Source organism: Camelus bactrianus, chromosome 14 (assembly GCF_048773025.1).
Source record: "Camelus bactrianus isolate YW-2024 breed Bactrian camel chromosome 14, ASM4877302v1, whole genome shotgun sequence".
Taxonomy (NCBI): Eukaryota; Metazoa; Chordata; class Mammalia; order Artiodactyla; family Camelidae; genus Camelus; species Camelus bactrianus.
This window is the reverse complement of record NC_133552.1, coordinates 9,917,426-9,931,356: the sequence shown is the minus strand read 5'-3', so window position 1 is coordinate 9,931,356 and position 13,931 is coordinate 9,917,426. Positions and strand designations below refer to the sequence as shown.

The 13,931-nt window shown below is 39.6% G+C and overlaps 1 protein-coding gene and 1 long non-coding RNA gene across 5 annotated transcripts in view; one reads left to right on the top strand and one right to left on the bottom strand.

Annotated features, from left to right (window-relative positions):
- Positions 1–13,931, top strand: part of DCLK1 (doublecortin like kinase 1) — a 298,221-nt gene that overhangs the window by 251,681 nt on the left and 32,609 nt on the right. For both annotated transcript variants that reach the window (XM_074378069.1, XM_074378068.1), the window contains exons 12-14: positions 10,049–10,182; positions 11,914–11,991; positions 12,355–12,451. In XM_074378069.1, coding sequence (XP_074234170.1) covers positions 10,049–10,182; positions 11,914–11,991; positions 12,355–12,451 — 309 coding nt within the window. The remainder of the gene's footprint in view (positions 1–10,048; positions 10,183–11,913; positions 11,992–12,354; positions 12,452–13,931) is intronic.
- Positions 1–13,931, bottom strand: part of LOC123615797 (uncharacterized) — a 46,142-nt gene that overhangs the window by 9,687 nt on the left and 22,524 nt on the right. For 2 of the 3 annotated variants that reach the window (XR_012511663.1, XR_012511665.1), the window contains 2 exons: positions 12,294–13,258; positions 11,960–12,059 (listed from right to left, as the gene is read on the bottom strand). This is a non-coding gene — a long non-coding RNA (uncharacterized LOC123615797). The remainder of the gene's footprint in view (positions 1–11,959; positions 12,060–12,293; positions 13,259–13,931) is intronic. The other variant, XR_012511664.1, reaches the window with a different exon arrangement.

Below are 13,931 nucleotides of genomic sequence, written 5' to 3'. Positions count from 1 at the left end.
ACAAGCAGTTAGTTCATTGCAATTAGGTTAATCATCTTGTAGCTACCGGCTGGCAAAGGCAGCGGAGGTCAAATGATGGCGTTCTGACTTAATTGCCCCTCAAATTCCTCATCTCCGCAGTAGCCTAAACATTCTCTTCTGCATAGTTGCTTCTATAAACTGCAGCAATTTTGCCTCGTCTGCACTCATTCTTCCCATGTCCTGAATTATGTAGGATTGTCTCACGGGAACGGACTTACAACTGAGCCTTTGTTTAAAAACTTCTCTAAGCTCCAAAATTTCAGTGATTGAAAATTAAAGTTTCATTTTCCTTCCCGCTTTCGCAGTTCAGTTTTGTGGACCCCTTGTTCACCTGCTTCTCACCAGAGCACTGTTTCTGTGAATGCCTTACATGAGTACTAGCAGTGTGCTTTTACTAAAATTTCAACGTGTGGGATGCTTTTTAAGTACTGTGCTCATTGGAATCTATTTTACTTTAAATTACCCCAAAAGAAAAAAAAGTTCTCTGCTTTTTTCCTTTCTTTTCTAATTTAAGAATGTGAAGAAATATGTGTATGTATATATGTATACACACACACCATTGCCGTCATTCATAACATAGGTTTAAATATATAATATGAAAAACTAAAGTAATTCCGCTTCTCTAGTATAGTAATTTCTTACTATAGGAGAGTGGTAAGGGTTGGTGAGGTTTGCAGAGATAAATCTGTTATAGGGTAAAATAGGTAGAAGAATAGAATAATTTTAACAACATTAGGATGACATCACTAATTATACTTGAGATTCCTTATTAATTTCACATTCTGTTGATGTTTGTGTGGAAGTAAGAAAGAATCGTCCTGGGAGGCCCACGATCACATTCTCAGGATTTATGGTCAGGTGGACGAAAGTTCAAAACCAAGGGCTTCACTCTTCCACTGGCTGGTCTTCTGACCTTGAACCAGTTACTTAACTCCTTTGAGCCTCCTTTAAGGGGATTTGATGAAGATAAAGAGACAGCATGTAACTATTAGCTCCCTTCTTTTTTTTAATTCCCCCTTTATTATGAACAAAAATTTATCCCTAAAAAAATGAATAAGAAGATAAAAATGAAAGTAAAGGAAAAGATAAAAAATAAATGAAAATATAAAAATAAATAAAAAGGTAAAAAGTTATCCCTAAAAATGAATTTAACAGTAAATTGCACCTTGTAACAATAATCTTTCATCTTTTCTGACATTGCTTTTGAAGTCTTACTATTTACCCAGGCATGAATTTACCATCTTGTGGCAAAATGTAGAGCTAGAGACTATTTTTGGAAAAATGCTATGATAAATTTAAAGAGTTTTGATCCATTTTCTAACTACAGAGAAACTTAAAGAAATAAAAGACCTCACTGCACACTTTGCATTACTGTTTTATTGAGAGTCCTCAGAGAAAACCTAAACTGTTAGACTGCTGATACATTTTTGCTAATTGTTTAATGCTTGTTATAAATAGCAAAGAATTATTTGTAAATGTAGACATTTCAGCTATGGATTTCATTTTGTATAATATCATCACATATCCGTAACTTTTACAATTTTTTTACTTTTAATTCCTGCAGAACAATATAAAAATATTGTAGCTTGGCTGTAAGATCCATACTGACCATATGGATGATTTATTCAGTCTAACTGGTTGGTCAGGTGAAAGTATTTTAATAAGAAAATATGATTTGATTTACAGTGGTATTTCCAGCCATGTTTTTAGGCAAAAAACTGAGAACTGATCCAATTTATAATTTTATTATTGCATTGTTACTAACGTCTTTTTTTTTTTTTTTAAGTGTTAATCATGCCAATGATTGTATGTGGTTCTTTTTGCTTTAATTGTCAGTCTTGGTGCTTAATGATCATCTGGGTGAGTGACAGGTGGATGAGAGGGTGGATTAGAGGAGAAAGCGAGTGAATGGTGATATTTTTTCATGGAATAGGACAGACCCAACAGGACAAACCCTAGTCATTTCTTAATTCATCTGTTAAGTTGAGGACTCACATCGTCTGCAGACTAAACCTCTCTGAGTGTGTCGGGGTGAGGAGGTACAGTGCTTTCCCAGCTGCACTTAGGCATAGACCCATTGTGTGTGTGTGTGTGTGTGTGTGTGTGTGTGTGCACGCGCGTGTGCGTGCGGTGGTAGTTTATGACAGAAAGGAACTTTTTGCTTTAATTTGAAAAAACAAAACAAAAATGGGCTTCCTGAGATCAACTGCTTTCAGTTTACACAAGTCACCACTAGATGGCAGGCTTGTATCCTTGGCAGCAAAACTCATCAGTAGCAGCCTGTTTCTCTTGGGGAGCTGGAAGGGTCTTTTTTAAATGTATACGCAGCTGTCTCCTCCTTAGGAAAATTAAAGTCTTTACTGGCAAAACTATAACTTACATCACTAGTTTTTATTAGATTCCAGAAATAAACACAGTAATTTTCTTGAAATATAAAAGTTTATGTTCAAAAAGCTTTTTCCTTCCAAACTCCTCAGTGCTGTCTGGGGAAGAGCCGTTTCTCAGGGAAACTGCTTCTCCTGGTCAGAAATTTTCTCCTAAAAACTCTCTGTCGAGGTGTTTGGGCCTGTCCCTAGCTGTCCGTTAAAATGGCATGTACAGCTAATGACCCTCATTTTCACTAAACGGGTTGAATCTAGTGATATCTTGTTTTCCCCAAGGGATGGCCATAGGTTGTGCTCCAGCTCTTCTTGGTTTCCACTTCACGCCAACTCTGAGCTCACCAGATAATGGATTTCCTTCTGCTTTAATCCCATGATTCTCAATCCCCAAATAAACCCATTTTGTGATAGTATAGCTAAGTACACTGGTAGACGAGACGAGACGGTGCCACAGATGGAGCACCAGAGGATGTAAACAAAAACACAGTGGAGTAGAGGTGTAGTCCGTTTACTGCAGGATGAGCTGGAGCCACCAGAGGGCTGATGATCGGATTAGGGTCACCCTCAGCACGGGAGCCAGGGATTCACAGGAGTCTGTCACTAGCCCCGCCCTAAGCAGCCTTACCAGGGAGCTGAAGAGGAATTATATATATCAAAGGACAGAATTGAGAACCAAAGGTATCTTTGACTCCATAAGGGTCCCAAAATAGTAAGATGAAATGTAACAAGAGATAAACATAAATCCCTATGGACTAGGTGGTTTGGGTGGTATTGTTTTAATGATCATCGCAGAAAATCAGTAATGGGAAAATTAGTTGACCATAATAAGTTCACTGTGAGTCTCAGTGTGACATGACTGTTGAAGACACCAATAAACCCTTAGACTCCTTTCATTTTGGAAGGGTGTCTTCTGCCACGGTCATACCACGTGACCCTTACAGGGAGGGACCTGAACATGTGACATCAGCAGCCTGGGGTTCAGCTCAAAGAAGGGATGCAGAAAGTGGAGAAGGGTGGCTGTCATCAGATATACGAAAGGAGATGGGAGAACACTCTTGTGCTGTGTTTGAGAGTGCTGAACTCACACCAAGGAGAAGACATTAATAAGAGATCTGAGGCTGATGTAAAAACTTTCTAACAATTACAGCTGTTTGAAAACTAAATGGCTTTTATTACAGGTATCTTGCAGTTATGTAAAAAGTCCAAGCAGAAACTAAATGATCATTTTTCATAGGTGTTTAGAAAATTCCTTATCTCTGAATTTGGCTAAAAGTTGAGGGAAAATAGAAGAAAAAGAACATGTTCCCTAACCATTCTTTAATACAATAATATGCCAGTTACTGTATAAGCATTTTCTGAGGGCCCTTCTGCAAGGACCTGTGGTTCCATCAGGGAGAGGAAGACCAGAGTCAGAGTGTAGTGTGTTCCCCACGTTGGTCGGCATCTGTCTACAGCACTACTCATGCCTTCTGCCTTCTCGGACTTGAGCAATACCATTCACTTTATTTTACAATGACATGGCCTTGTGGGACTAGCAAAGATTAATAATAATAATAATAATAACGTCCTGTGTCGGCAAATTTATGAGGATACCAATCACCTCTTATGAATTTGTGCAGGAGTAAGTTGATGGAACCCTTCTGAAAGGTAATTTGGTAATATATAACCAATGTCTTAAATAACATGCAACCTGTGACCAAGTAATTCTACTCTAGAAATGTAACCTAGGGAAAAAAATCAGATACGTATACGTACATTAGGATGGTCATCTCAGTGTTTCTTAGTATGGAAAAAAAATACATATATATGTATATATATGTGTGTGTGTATATATGTGTGTGTGTGTGTATATATATATATATATATATATACACACACACACAGATTCATCTGGGCACAGATTTTTTTAAATAATGGCACGATGAGGACATACTGGTTAGAATCATGGACTTGGACGTGCCCTGGCTTTGCCACTGATTAGCTGTGTTATATTTGGCAAGTTACTTAACGTCTCTGAGCCTCAATTTTTTCATCCTCAAAATATCAGTAATATTACTTAATAGGGTTGCTGTGAAGATCCAATGGGATATTGAGCATGAAAAACCTCAACACAAGGCTTGGCATATCCTATGTGCTCAATAAAACAGCAGTGGCAGCATTTGGGGGGGATTATTATTAAGGTGCATCCACACAATGGAATATCCAGCAGCCCCTGAAAATCGCGATGTAGATACATGCTTATTCACTTGGGCAGACATTCAGGAGGTATTATTCAGCAGAGGGGAAAAAAAAAAGACAGAAAAGAGAAAGAAAGAAAGCTCTGGAAGTTCATACTCAAAATGTTAACAATGGTTATTTCTAGGTAAGAAATCTCAAGATTGCAGGTGAGTTTAATTCCCTTCTCTCTATAATTATCTGTCTTTTCTAATTTACCTACAATGACATATTGGATATTACTTGTGTGACAAAAATGTAACACAATTTCTAAAAATTGCAATGACATGGAGTTCCCACAGTTTTAGCAGGACGTACAGTTGCTACAGAATCCAGAAAGTGCATGTTTCATGAATCTCCCTGCAGCTGCATGAAACTCATTTCTAGATAGTTTCGTGACTGTTTTAAAAGGGGGAGAAGAATCAGGTTTCCTAGAGTTTCCATTCACTTCTGCATCTTCCCAGCTATCTCTAGGGTAATACCTTGAAAAGCTATTTTATTTCTTCTTATTAACGTTATTACTCCTCTTCTGACGTCTGTACATTTTTTAAATTATTTCACTTAATATTTTTGTTTCCTAAAGATTTTACATGTGGGTATAAAATGAATTTGGTTTTTTTAAGAATTAATTTTTTTTTCCAGGAGGTTTAATTCTAAAGTATGTGAACCATAAAGTACATTTTGAAACATAATTCCCTGCATAAATGTTGTTATACTCCACTTCTTAGAGATTAAAGACTTAAATTTAATCCACTTTTTAAAGAAAGCACCCTAAAGGCCATAAACCATGGCTAGCGGAAAATCAATGTCTTTTTTTTAGAAGGATACTATATTTGTTAAGAAGTAAATTGACTTTTTGTTTTTATGGCTTTGTCAATTTCATGCCAGTTTTGTTAAATTCTATTTGGTGAAATAACTTTTAGTACCTATGGAGCTCCTAAGTGAAGAATATTTCAGTGTTTACTCATGATGCATTAGCCAGTGTTTCAACAGGGTTATCCTTGAATTCACATCAACATTGAGAATTATGTTTGTCCAACACATCTGTTATATTAGTCAGCTTTTAGTTCTCTATTATGGGAATCTCAGACACCATTTGACTGGATTCAGGTTATCTGTGAATTTTCATATTATTTTATGGCCACCGGCTGCATTTTATGACTCTATATTAAATCTTTTATTTTTTCAAATAACTTTTTCAAATGGTCTCCATTTCTAATCCAAAGGAAGTCAGGCATGTGCCCAAACGTCTGCTGCTTAGAGAGTCACAGCTACTGCGAAACCCCAAATAAACAGAAAAGAAACAGAAATATAAAACTCTCCTTTAAAGAAGAAAACTCCTGTTTAAAATACCAGTTTGCCAAAAACCTACACACCTGACCTTTCACTCTATCTCTTCTTGGTAGGACGCACCTTCAGCTCTTAATTGGAACCTTTTTCATAATTGCTGCCATTGAACACGTTTAGTCTGTCAAATCATGGGATGTCTTTATAGCCATATAATAAACCCTGGAGAACAACTTTTCTGACTGTAGCCATCTGCAATGATCACAAGAGTAGCTTACAAAATACTGACAGTCTTTATGGTAATAGGATACATATGGCAGCCCACAATTATGTGTAGCTGCATTCAATTAGTGTTGTACAATTACACAGTTTTATTGCTTAGTTAAAACAGTGAAAGCACTACATACTGGGTAATTTGCACTAATCCCCGTCTCTTTAATAGCCCCTCAGTGTTTAAAATGTGGAGGAACATCTATAAGTATTTAAAGGGCCTGGGGTGAACGTTAAATTATATCTCATGTTGTGAATACTCTTTGATTGACAATGAATGTACTCCCACCTCCCGTGTGGGTCATGTTTTACGGAGGCTTTAAAATACGGTTCTAGCAAAAAGCGCTTCTTCCCCCAGAACACCCCCTGCTGGGTCAGGCTGTCCCAGCCGAGACTTGCAGCCTGTACGGGTTCTTTCTGAAAGATAGTCGATTCAGAGAGTGCGAGAAGCCAGGGGCTCAGCCTTCTCAATGTGAACGTGTTAGGAGCTTTTCCGACCCCTAACTTTTAATTAAAAACTTAGTTCAGAGTGAATTTATAGCTGCCTTTTAGGAAAATACTTTCTGGAGATGGTTTTGTGAGGCTGTGTGTGTGTGTGTGTGTGTGTGTACGTACAAGCATGTGTTTGAAACAGATGCATTTAGCAATCTGTGATTTTGAACAAAGTTTTAATTACATTGTCAAATGGCCTCACTCCTGCCCCTCTGCGTTCAGCTGGTCAGAGATGAGGGCGAGCCCAGCTGAGGCCGCAGCCGGCGCTCAGGTGAGCCCCGTTGTGAGCTGGGCCCCCAGACTGGGAAAGGCGCGCTCTCACCGGAGGACAGGAAACATTACAATCCGTTCCTCCGTATTCTTCTCCCCAAGTGTTGACGGAGAAAAACCCAAAGCAACCTTGCTTCCTGCCCTGCCTGACAGTAAGTAAAGTTAAACAGAATTCCAAACAAGAGGCCTGGACATTTATTCACCTGCAAAAACATTTTGCTGAAGCATTTCAAACGTACTTGGGTCTAGAAATGTTTCCAATTACATGGATTAGGCCTTTGTCTCTTAGCTCTTACTGTCTCTCGTAGGCATCACTTTAATCTCTTTATATGTTCATGAAAATTCTACTATATTGCTTTCAAAGCCAAAAAAAAGGTGGGGGAGGCATGTAGAAATGATTAAAGAGAGATGAAAAGAACATAAAAATTATAGATTCTGTGTATTTCATTTAAATGATGCTGGTTTATGTTTAAAGTATTGTTACTGTTAAATAATCATTTTATTTTAGGTAAATTCTTTAGTGCTTTTTTCCTTAGTTATTAAAACTTTGAACTTTATTGCTCAGCTGTATTAAATATAATTGGCATATGGCTATGTGTAAGATGGAATTCCTATTAAAATGTAGATGCTTAAAAAGAAAACCTTTGGTACATGTAGGAGAATTACGTGGTTGTATTCAGAACTAAAATGTGACTTATGACTGCATCTGCCAACATCTGCTTTCGTCCAGCTTTTGAATAGTTAGGTGATTATGGATAGTATGTTTAGAAAAAAAGCCACAAAATCTTCTATACAAATGGAGTTGTGTAATTTGAAATCTGCACAGCCTCACAAAACACACACCATGAATGTTTGGACCTAATAGAACATCAAAGCAGAAGGTTATTTTGCATTTTAAAAAGGTAATTGGTAACAAAATGGAATTAGGGAAGTAAACAATTCTGCTCCGTCTGGGAAATAAACTGGATGATCTACTAGGTGTTTCCAGCTCCGATTTCTTTTCAGGAAAAACATTTGCTTGTCATTTGGACGACCAGAGTGGCTGACATGCTGAGACTACGATTTAGGGATTTCTTTTGCCTGAGAACATTTATGCTGGGGATGATACTGTGTTTTGCAGCTCTGGTACCTCAAAGTCTGTAATTCAGACTTGTCTGTGATGAGTGGGGCTAGACGGCTGCTTCATTAAAGTGGGGAGGACAGTGTTCATCTCAGAGGACGATGGCCACGTCTGAGAGGGACACACAGCTGCCCTGCCCTAACAACCCAAGTGCGGGTGACCCCGTAAACCTCTGCATACCTGCCTACGGGCAGCCCAGACTTGATCCTGGTTGAGCCCTAAAGGAGAGGGCCCCATGTTCTGAGCGTGGAGAAATTGTAAAGGAATATTTTCTGCCCAGAAAAGACAGTCTTTCCAGAGAGGAGGATCTGACTGCCTTTTTTTTTTTTTTTTTTTTTAATAGCCAAAGCAGTTAGATCCCAATGACCACTGCTGCTACTGCAGCTTAGCTGTCCAAACATCTGCATTTGATGCTGCGGCGAAATGAGAAGTTAATCCCCTTTTTCCAGAGGAAGGCCGACCTGGTGTGTAAACGGTAGCGGCTCTCCTGATGTGTGGAGATGGGCCTTGCTGTGCGCAGGGTTCGAACTGCTCGAGCAAGTGCAGATGATCCTAGAGCGCTAACAGAAGAGCACGCCGGCCTCGGCTGGCTGGCTGAGTTGTTTTGATGTACGGGGAAGATTTCGCCATATCCTCGAGGCATCTCTTGGCGACAGCCTTGGCTGGGAATACTAGCCTTTTTCCGTGGCAATCTTTTCTTTATCTTATTGATTCCAGTGGAGGGCTCTGAATTAGAATTCTGAATGCCCTTTGATCTTTTCTTTGAAATAATAGATGTTGTTTGGGATACTTTCTGGAGCAGATCCATTTGGTTTGATCATGGGCTAGAATTGAAGCAGTGTAAATACTTGCCTAGGGTCACATGCATCCTTTTCTTGATTTGTTGGGTGAAAGACTGCAGCCTTTTACTGCCTTAATAAGGAAACCTGGACAGAACGCTGACTCTGCACCTGATAAATCTTTCCAGATTGCCACAGGTGAAATGAAATGTTAATATCCCTTTCAATTATTAATAAAAAAATGTAAATAGATCTTGGTGGAAATGTGGGGCACCAAAAATAAAGTATTTTAATAGACATGTAGATTTTTTGTTCAATTTACCAAAGATCTACATTTTGAGAGCTTTTTATATATTAAAACGAAGGCTAATTATTTTCATAAATTGGAGATTTTGCACTAGAAACTTTCTATATTTCATTGTATTCTGCAAATAAATTTTAAGTGTAGCAAACTTCAAATGCAGATAAACAAAAGGAAAACAAATCTCCTATAATCCTAGCACCCAGTGACAGACACACCAACATGGTGTTCTTCCAGACATTTTTCTTTGTATGTATTTTTTCCTCTTTAATAGGCATTTTATGCAAACCAGTCTGAAGTCTGTCCTCACTTCCCAAACATTATTCATTTCAGTAAATGTAAACCCATATCACCATTTTAATGGTCTTGTAGCCTCTCATTATATGAATGTACCACAGTTTATCTCACAAATTTCCATTTGCTGGTTGTTCGCCATGCTTTTGGTTCTGCAGTGATATAAAGATATTCTTGTATGTATATTCTTGCATAATTGCCTGATTTTTAAAATTTTATAATAAATCCATGTAAAAAATTAGTAAACAGAAACCTCAGTTAAATGGAGTCGGGAGACCAGAAGGGGGAGCTCTCACTCCCTGTGACCATAGCAGAGCCCAACAGGCATAAGGCTCCTTTTCTCTCCTGGCAAGGATTCTACCAGCGAGAAGCCATGGACTCTTTGTTGACTACAGCCCTCCCAGCTTCCTCTTCCTCTCCTTCCTCTGCCCTGTGGGGACTTGCCTCCGAATTGCAAGTCTCTGCTGATCCCGAATAAACCCTTCTTTGCTGGCAAAATATCTGGCAGTCTGTTTGTTTTAGGCCAACCTATATTAAATTTAAACCACAGTGTCCCTCATTTCTTCAGGAAAGAACTTTCAATCTCTTGGTTTTAAGGCGGTTTCACTCTTTACTTTAGGTGTACGAACACCAAGATGGCAGCAAATCGCTGAAGCTGGGCGACTTCGGACTGGCCACCATTGTAGACGGCCCCCTGTACACTGTCTGTGGCACCCCGACATATGTGGCTCCAGAAATCATTGCAGAGACCGGGTAAATGCTTCTTGTGTACTGAGTGCAGGGCTGTGCTCGCAGAATTAAACTAGTCAGCCTCAAGGAGAGAAGAAATAGGCGTGCTCTGTCCCATCATGACACAATTAGTGTTCAGAGTTCTTTCACTTTTTTTTTTTTTAACTTTAAAGTGAAAGCCATTTTCTCTGTTTTACCAGTCAAGTTGCTAATGACCGTAATCTTGTTTAAGGCTTCCTTTCGGCCTTTGTTAAAGGTAGAACAGCAGTTATTAACCTCCGAGTGAAAAATGTTGGGAGTAACAGAGAAACATAAAGTGATGATAATTAATTAGCTTTTGGAGATAAAAGAAGCACACAGACTGTGTGCAGTGAGTGCAGTCTCCTGTGGTTGCTTCCCTCAGCTGTCCTTATTCTCCAGTTCCGGTCCCATTTTGGTCCTCTTAGCACTTCATTGATGATCTGTGGAGTGCAGACACCCTTAGGCATCAGAGGGCCACTGGGATTGGCTGGTTTCTGAGCGCAGCAGAAATAGCTGAATGAAAATCTCTAGAGTGGGGGGAGACGGTGGGGTGGCTTAATGCTTGTTAAGGACCTACTACTGTGTGCCTGGCCCTGAGCTCCTTTACTTCATTCTTGCTCTTCCAGTAGATGGTATGATGCCCATTTTGCATATAAATAAACTTAGACTCTGATGAGTGATGTCTCATACAAGCTCATGACTAGATACTTACTGAGGCAGAATCTGAACTCAGGTCCAGGTGAGTAAAAGGCTCTTTCAATAAAGAGCCCGATTTCTTACCAAGGATCACGAGCTGGGTTCTGAAGCTCTCTCCTTCAACAGAAGGACTGGGGAAGGGTGGGCCAGCACGGAGACACAGCCCTACACTTCTTCTAGTAGGAGCACCAAGCCACACCTCCAGCTAGGTAGTACCTTCCACTGTGACAGCTGGAGATAGTTTTTCTGCTTGTACCATAGACCAGGAAAGCAGAAATTCAACACAGATGAGAAGAGAAGACCTCAGGTAGTGAGGACTATTTTTTATGCATCAGCTTTGAGTGAGCTGGAAGCCCACATCTAGAGCTCTGCCTGACCCGCTCAGAGGGCGCTGCCTCAGGCAGCGCTGTGTTCCTACTGTGAGTGCCCTGAGGGCCTGCTGGGGAGGGTGGAGTGGGCTGGAAAGAGGATTTGGTGGGGCTCTTGCAGACCTGGGTCGGAACTCAGCATTGCTACTGACTAATTGTGTGATCTTGAGCAAAATTATTTACCCTTCGGTTTTCTCTTCGGTAAAAGAGGCAATAATACTTACCCTGTACAAGCTACGGAGTTGTTGGGAAAACAAAATCAGATAATGTATGTCAGTGCTTGGTACATCAAGAAATATCTTATATGCAATTATATTATTTCTAAAATTAGGGAGTTAAATAGCCTCAAGGGTTCATCTCTATCTTAAAATTGATATGACTATAATAAACATTTGTGCTGAAACTGTTCACTTACTGATATTTGGATATAAGCCTGTACATTGTTTTGATTTTTAATTATGTGCCTTAATTTTATTATTATTATTATTATTAATTATTATTTTATTGAATTCTGTTTAGCCAGTGGGTTGTAGTTTAGTGTTTGTTTTGTTTTGTTTTTGATTTTTTTTGGTTTGGGTTTCGGTTTATGCTAGAAGAGTCGTCTGTTTTACCATGCCCCATCATTTGTCCTGGCCTGACTTTGCTAACTCTGCATCACTTACTTTTTCAGATATGGCCTCAAGGTGGACATCTGGGCAGCTGGTGTAATCACTTACATCCTGCTGTGTGGCTTCCCTCCGTTCCGCGGGTACGGGCAGCAACAAAACATTTCTCCGTCCTCTGAGTGATGCATTCGGCCTGCTTGCCCAAAGGAGCCTACAGCAGAAAAAGAACATGATAGAACTTCGCTTGCAGTGCCTGTGATTTTTTCCATGTTGTGCATGCTTATTCACATGCCTTCCATAAATCTTCCCCATGTAACTTAAAAACTCATTTTTTTCTTAATTTGCCAAAACAGTTCCATGCTGACATTTTGAATTGCTTAAAAACACATTTTACACATTTATGGGGAAAGGAAGGGCTCCAATGCATAAGAATGAAAAGACACACCCTGAGCTGACATTTCCGTGTCGTGCTGTTTATTCCTTGTTGTGGTCCTTCATCTCAACAGAAGCAGCGATGACCAGGAGGTGCTCTTTGATCAGATTTTGATGGGGCAAGTGGACTTCCCTTCTCCTTACTGGGATAATGTTTCCGATTCTGCAAAGGTAGGTTTCCAGTGCCTTCCTCTTCCTCATAGTCTGTGTCTCTTAATGGAATTATTGATTGGGAATCATTGTGTGGAGAGAAATGAATGGTATCTTAAATATGATTTCTGCTTGCATTTTAGTCCTAATTACTAGATTTTCCTAGAGGTCACAGTCATCGTCTGTTCGTAGCTGTCTGAACTTATCAAGTGTCTGTGTCCCCTGGTTCCATCCCTCCCTGTTGCCACTCCATCTCCCCTGCTGAAGCCTCTTGCTGTGAGCTGCCCACACCAGGCTTGAGCCTGCCCCCGCTTTCTATATAGCTGACTGTTTCACCTGTTTCAGGTCTTGGCTTAATGTCCTCTTCACAGTGAAGCTTTCCCGGACCACAGTGTCTCCCTCCAACTGCAGCTCGTAACCCCTACCTAGCTCACCTTATCACCCTTTGCTTTATTTTTCTCCATAACACATACACTCTTACATGCATCTGGTACACTGTCTAACTCGCAATGTCCTGAGTATGGGTTCAATTTAAAAGCTGACTCCTTAGGCCTGGCCACTTTCCATAGAAAATGATGCCTATTGGGACCAAATCTCTCATTTTTTCCAACTGTCCAGTAATCAACCTCTGGACATAGGAGAATGTGGGAAATTGAGAGGAGTATCCAAGAAAAGCCACACAGGTGAAAGGAGAGGGTGACACAGCTGCAGGGGTGGGGTTCTCACCAGGCTCTTCAGGACCCTGTCCAGATCTCAGCGCTATCACTGCATAATGGGAGAGCTCCAAGTCAGTAACAGATAGGACCGTCCCTTCACCCCCATGGCGTCCTGCAGAGGGCATCACACATGACAGTTGCTTTAATTAAATCCTGGACCAAGTGAGAAAGTGGAGGTAGAATCTCTGCGTCATTGGAAACCAATCATTACCATCACGGAGCAGCACTCAGAGCCTGTGCATGGAAGGGGGCAGGTGACACATATCTAACCCTTTTCTTACATGGAAACTTCTAATCCAAAGTAGACAAATGTATGACACACTCATCATTAAAACTCAAGCTGTGCTTTCCTGGTGCAAATAAATTTGAGCTTATAGAGAAGTTTCGTTAATTTCAGAATCATTAAATCATTTGCTGCTTAATGATGCTATTTTATTTTTATTGATTGAGCTGGACATTTTTGAATGCATTTTTAACAGATTTCCTTTGAACTTTTTGGCTACTAAAGAATTATTTCTGTTACCAACTAGCTGTTGACAATTCTATATGTCTTTCTTCGTTCCTTTCTTTCAAATCTTGCAGTTAGAAGGGAAAAAAAATCCATTTCTCCTTTCAGATGCTAAAGTGAAAACTTAAAGTGTTTTTAAAATGTGATTCAGAAATCTGTAAAGTGCAAAATTCTAGACAAAGAAAGGAATATTAATTCTTTAACTGTGTACTTTATTTTCTACTAAAACATTTTTATGAATTTGATTTTAATATTAATTTTATTTTTTATTTTTTCT